Consider the following 6,042-nt stretch of genomic DNA (forward strand, 5'->3'; position numbering starts at 1 on the left):
CACCGCTAATATTCTGAGTACAAACCCACCACTTTATTAATGTCTTTGGATGTCAAATCCTTTTCCAGATAATTAAAAGGAAAAACCCAGATTGGTCACCTGCACAACCGAGCTCAAAAGTCCCCCTACTGGTAGCAAATGGTTATTCCATGTGTTGTTTGACCAACCCGCAAGCTGTGTTGGTTCAGCTCATAAAATTTGAATATTTTTTTTTACACTAAAATCCCTTTACAATGTCTAAGTAACTATTTCTGTGTGAGGAATATTTTTGCTATTCATCCAATAAATTTCTCACCTCCTGACATGACTGGGACAATGAAAGATCATGAGGATACGTATTTATGAACACCCAAGACTGCTTCTCTCCCCTTGGAGAATGAAATATGTCACCTCTCTTTGGAGAACTTTGAAGAGTATTGATGTTCACACAAAGTCTTATGAGACTTCTTGCGAGGAGAAGACTTCCTGGACCTTCTCTTGTGTTTCCATGCAGTTAAAAAGATGAAGAAAATAAAGGTGGGGAGGAAGAGGTGGAGGAGTTGAATGTTGAAGAAGAGAAAGAAGCATGCTTGCACTCACGTATTCATCTTACTCCTGCAATGCCTCTTGCTCTTCCTCTCCCACCTAAACAGAGGGTAAGTTCGAGGAAGGTGCCTACAAAAGTCCTGGACTGCAAGCCACAGTAGGAATTGCAGGAGTTCCTCCAAGAGTAGCTACAACAACTTACTGGAGGGAAAACAGACATAGCTTCCATTACATGTGTAATGTGGATCAGGAGACCTCTTCTTGAAACTTGCGTTTTTGGTTAGCATGGCCCTTCACTTCTCAGGAACAGTCTTGCTTGCACTCAACTTATTGTGCTTAGATGTCAGCTATCTTAACAACTCAAAGTTATAAAATCTTGGTTGTAAATGAAATACTGTATGTTTTCCCTAAAATACATTTATTCCTATCTTAAATTCTTATAAACGTCCACCTTATAAATTTGGGTAATTGAACCGGGTCTATCTTTAAAAGGCACTTGTAACTTTCATAAGTCAGTAACTTTGACTTAAAAGTTTTACTTAGTCAATGGGCACTCGTGAATAATTATTATTTAGTCGATGGGCTCTCGTGAATAATTATACAAGTTCAGAAATCACTATGGGGCCTCCAGTTTCACTTCCACACTCTTGACACTCCCCTTTAAGTGTGCCTTGGTCTTCTCTTCTTACTCCCCTTAGATGCTTCATATATATATGGCCTTTCATTAGATGCCAATTTTCTATATGAGTTTCTCACTTTTCATCTGTTTGGGCTCCCTTTTCCATTATTGTTTCAAGTTCGACTTTTCAATACGTTTCGTCCAACGGCTGTTATTAAATACGTGTACTGAAACATCCTTCAAGAGGTCACTGGGCAAGGTCAGGTTTTCTATTAGTCCTTATTCTCCGCCAACCTCTGACCTCTATTGATTAATTTGCTCTCACTTCTGGCTTCTGCCCCTTGCCCTGTACCCAGTAAAGTATGGAATAACACTTTAATTGATACCATCTGTTGTCGACTGGAGTCTTAAGTTTGTTATCGCCTCTCTTGTTTTTCTGTTATTTTATCAATGATTTTCTGCATGCTTTTACTCATATATTAAGATATTTAGTTTACGAGATTACCGACATTGATTCTAGTACGTATGTATTAGACTATATATGTACAGTAAAAGCAGGACACCCCTTAGTCAAAGCTATATAGTACGGGTAGGCATTAAAAAGGAAAAAAAAAAAAAAAATCAAGAGTGGGTAGAAGGGAAGGAGCTAGAGAATGCTCAGGAACTACAACACCCCGTATTCGCGTTCTCGAGATTCACAGACTCACCTATTTGCAAATTTTTCTTTGGACAATATCTACCCATTATTCGCTGGAAATTTTCCTATTCCCGGGTTTTTCCAACGATAAATATTCACAAGTGTATTTTGATGCTATTTTCATGACTAAATACATTTTTATAATAAAAAAATTATTTACTAATTTTCAAATATTAATATTGATTAATACTGTATTACTAGTTGTATTAGTAAGTTTAATAAGATTAGGCTAGATGATATCATATATATAATAAAAATAATAATTCTCTCTCTCTCTTACAGTGATGTATGTTTTTTGTATGATAAATAAATGATTTACTAATTTTCAAATATTAATATAAACAGCAATAACATCAATTCATTAAAGAAAATAAACTATAGTGAATTAGTAAGATTTTAGTTTATAAATAAAAAAATTATGTAAGAATAAAGAAAAATTCATTCTACCCCACATCTTCCTTTAAGATCCAGGTAGTACTACCTAAGCTGAGGTCCTGAGCTGTGAAATATTTCAAGTAATGTGACAGGAGGGGGAGTGAGCAAGTTCTGATTCTGATTCTCAAGTAAGGTTAGTTGAAAATTTGTAGTTTAGTGCAAACTGTAGGCTAATCATATTTTGGAATCAAAACTACCTATGATTTCTGGTTAAGTGATGATTAAAAAAAATGGTGGGGAGGGAATATACTAATGACATATTCTAAGTCCATTATAATTCTGCAAGTTCTGATAGTGATCATGTCAAGGTTTATTAAAAGAATTTTATAGTGACATAGGTATATTAGGTAAACAAGGACCTGATAACCTACAGGATAAATGGCTGAGCGGCAACTTAGCGGCCACCTCTATTGGAGAGTGGCCACTTCCCAAGAAAGAGCTTGAATTATGCCATTAGTACCTAGCTACCTACTACCTAGGTATTTCGTAATTTAGGAGAAAACACTAACTTCAAGAAGAGCGTACCTACTAGAGGTCTCGGATGGGCCACAACTCTTGACTGAAGCTCAAGCAAACGAATTCCAGTAGTATTTTTCGGAAAAAATGGTAGTAAGGTCCACATTCCGAGATTGGTGGCCACTACTATGTTCTTGATAGGCCAGGTGAGGTGTGATCAGGCAGGTTAGAGTTCAACCCTACCATTTTAATTCAAAGAGCCATAAGTTAGGTTAGGTAATGGTCCAAGGGGGGGCACAGCCCCCTTTATCCTGGGTTTTTAGGTGGAGATCCACAGGGCAAAGCTCCAGTTCACTGGCTAGGAGCAAGCGCCCTACGTTAGATCGGTCCGTTAATTATGGAAAAATCTCAGCCCTTCGTGGACAGAATCTAGCCTATGCTAGCCGAAGTAGTAATCCCATCCTGGGATTGCCAGTAACGTGGCTTAGCGTACCCTATGTCTACCAAACTGCATTAAGCTACGTGAAACTGACCTTCATTCAACCAGCTTTTCTTGCTCACAACTGTGATGAACATGAGCGATCAGTGAACCGTTATTGAGACACTGACGCTAACCTCAGTTTCAGCTTCTTGTTGTTTAAGATTAAGCCAGCCTTGTGCTGGCACGGCCTCTTGCTCCAGGAGCAGCCAGTGCCCAGTAGCCCAGTTTCAGCTGCCAGTTCTAGGGAAATTTGTTTTTGACAGTTTGAGAATTAGTAGTAGTAGCCGCAATGTTAAGAAGATGCATACGCTCCACTACCCCATATAACGGTTCCTTCGAATTTGTTTTCTCTATTATTTTGACCGATCGACAGTTTTATAAATCCTTTCCAAGGAGTGATACAGGTGAACATCTTGTGTTAACCTGTAGGTATAAGTAATTTGATTTTAACGTAACATAGACTGATGAAGGAAAATTACTTCAGTTTGTGAGCGTTTTTTCAACTAACGAAGAGGAGGTCGCAAATTTGAATACACCTCTTTGGTGCTTTCTCTATATCATGTTCCCTGACTATATTATCTACCATATGTTAGGTGAGTAATTAATTCTATTCTTGCCTTTTTTGTGAGGTTCAGTGGCACAGTGTGCTACTATATGTTTTATTACAGCTGCAACCAGATTATGGAATTGTGTTCCCTATCGTGTGGCTGTGCCATTGGAAGTTATAACTTATAAGTTTAAGCTGGACGTATTTACAAATGTTCTTTTTCTTTAGGAAGATCCCATGAGTCTTATTTCACAGTTTATTGGTTTTTAGCTTAGTTGCTGCTCTGTGTTGCTTCCCGTTTAAAGTTCATACTTTTCTTCTGTTGATACTTTCTCCTGCAGTAGGTATATGATTATGGTTTTCATTAATCATGTATTAAACTTTCTATAAAAAGGTAATCTTTTTCATGCATATTCAACTTTTCTAGATGAATTTGATATTTGGATACTTTTTCATGCATATTCAACTTTTCTAGATGAATTTGATATTTGGATACTTGATTATTAAGGTGAAATATTAACACATTTTCATTTTTCATGTATTAAAATGAAAAAAAGGAAATATTTTTCATGAATATTCAACTTTTCTAGGTGAATTTGAAATTTTGATACTTGATTATTAAGGCGAAATATTACAACATTTGCAACAAAATAGTAATAAAAGTCCAGTATTCCTACTAGAAAACTAAAAGTCAATAAATAGGGATACATCCCTGTCTTGCACAGTAGTAGTAGTAGTAGTAGTAGTAGTAGTAGTAGTAGTAGTAGTAGTAGTAGTAGTAGTAGTAGTAGTAGTAGTATAGTAGTAGTAGTAGTAGTAGTAGGTGGGATATGCCTTTGAAACGGCTTCCTTGCTTCTTTTATTCCTCCTTTGTTTGTGTTTGTTTGAGCTTCTTCTTCTCTGAAATACCACATTTCTTTTATAAAATCTTTCTTATTCTCCACTTCCTCCCTCATTAATACTACCAATAAGAGTATATTTGCTACTAATTCCTCTTTATTTTCTTGATATGGTTGCTGCATAAAGCTATATCTATTTCTAATTGCATTGTATGCTAGGCAGTAAAGTAAGAAATGTTCTAAATTTCATTTTGTTCCTCACAGTATAAACATTTTGTATCTTCTCCTTTTATCCTATTTCTGTCATTTAATCCTAGTATACTAGTCTGGCCTACTGATCAGCATGTTTTTTCAGTGTTGTCATACCAGATTTCTTCTCATGTGTTTTCTTTATATTTTCTGTATGATTCTTAACGTTGACTTTTCATTCATTTCTTTCTGCCATGTTTTTCTGTCCCAATTGTTTATTATTTCTCTTAACTGTTTGTCTTTAACTGCTTCAATTTTACTTAAGTTTATGTTTAGTTCTTTCATATACTCTTTTACTTGCATTATCCAGTTTTTTTTTTCATACTGATCCATGGTTATCTCATATATGAGCCTATTTCCACCATTCTTCAGTGTATGTTTCAGGTAGAATAGTTTATTCTTGATATCTCTAGATTGGCAGGAAGAGGCCCCTATTTCAGATCTTAACGCACAACTTGTTGTGTAGCTTGGCGCTTTCAAAAATTGCTCTACGTATATACTTATTGTCTATCTTCTGAGATTCATTTATTGTTTTCCTGTCAAGTTTCATGACTTCCATTGCATACATGAATGAAGGCATCGCTAGCCCTTTCCAGTACAATTTTCCTATTTTTACTCTGCTACAGCTTTTATTGATGACTGCATTAGCCATATTTGCCATCTGCTTTGCTTTAATTTGGCCCCTTTTTATCTGTTCTCTGAAGCAGTCTTTCATCTTGTTGATTGTTACTCCTAGGATTTTATATTCTTAACTATTTTATTCCTTCTGTGTTCCATATTCTCCACATCTCGATACTGTACAGTCGTTGTATATTAGTATGTTACTTTTGTCCTTGTTTATGTATAAGCCACATTCACTTGCGATTTCCATATGGGTTTTTATTGATTTTGTTATTTCTTCTAGTGTGTGCCCTAGTATTAATCCGTCGTCTGCATATAATAGTGCCACTATCCTTATTACTTAACTTTCTAAAACCTTCTGTTGTATTTTCTAATTTTTCTATTATCAGGTACGTCATTTAATAGAAAGGAATATGATTGAGCCATTGCATCCCTGTCTTATTCCATTAGTTACATTTAGTTCTTTTTGTTCTGTATTGTTAAGGCATATTCTTGTTACATCATTTGTATATAATACTTTTGCAAGCTGCATTTAATTTAACTTCTTTGGCTGGTATGTAGCCTATATTTCAT

The 6,042-nt window shown here is 35.7% G+C and overlaps 1 protein-coding gene across 3 annotated transcripts in view; it reads right to left on the reverse strand.

Moving 5' to 3' along the window:
• LOC135217277 (glyoxal reductase-like) overlaps positions 1–3,466 on the reverse strand; it is a 135,964-nt gene extending 132,498 nt beyond the window's left edge. Inside the window, exon 1 of one of the 3 annotated variants that reach the window (XM_064253022.1) lies at positions 3,348–3,466. Coding sequence is in view for 1 of the 3 variants with exons in the window: in XM_064253019.1 (XP_064109089.1) it covers positions 3,266–3,271 (6 nt within the window). In the remaining 2 variants the exon portion in view is untranslated. Of the gene's footprint in view, positions 1–2,801; positions 2,869–3,265 lie in introns of those variants that run through there. The other 2 variants (XM_064253019.1, XM_064253021.1) reach the window with 2 other exon arrangements.
• Positions 3,467–6,042: the final 2,576 nt, after the last annotated feature.

Source organism: Macrobrachium nipponense, chromosome 7 (assembly GCF_015104395.2).
Source record: "Macrobrachium nipponense isolate FS-2020 chromosome 7, ASM1510439v2, whole genome shotgun sequence".
Classification (NCBI taxonomy): domain Eukaryota; kingdom Metazoa; phylum Arthropoda; class Malacostraca; order Decapoda; family Palaemonidae; genus Macrobrachium; species Macrobrachium nipponense.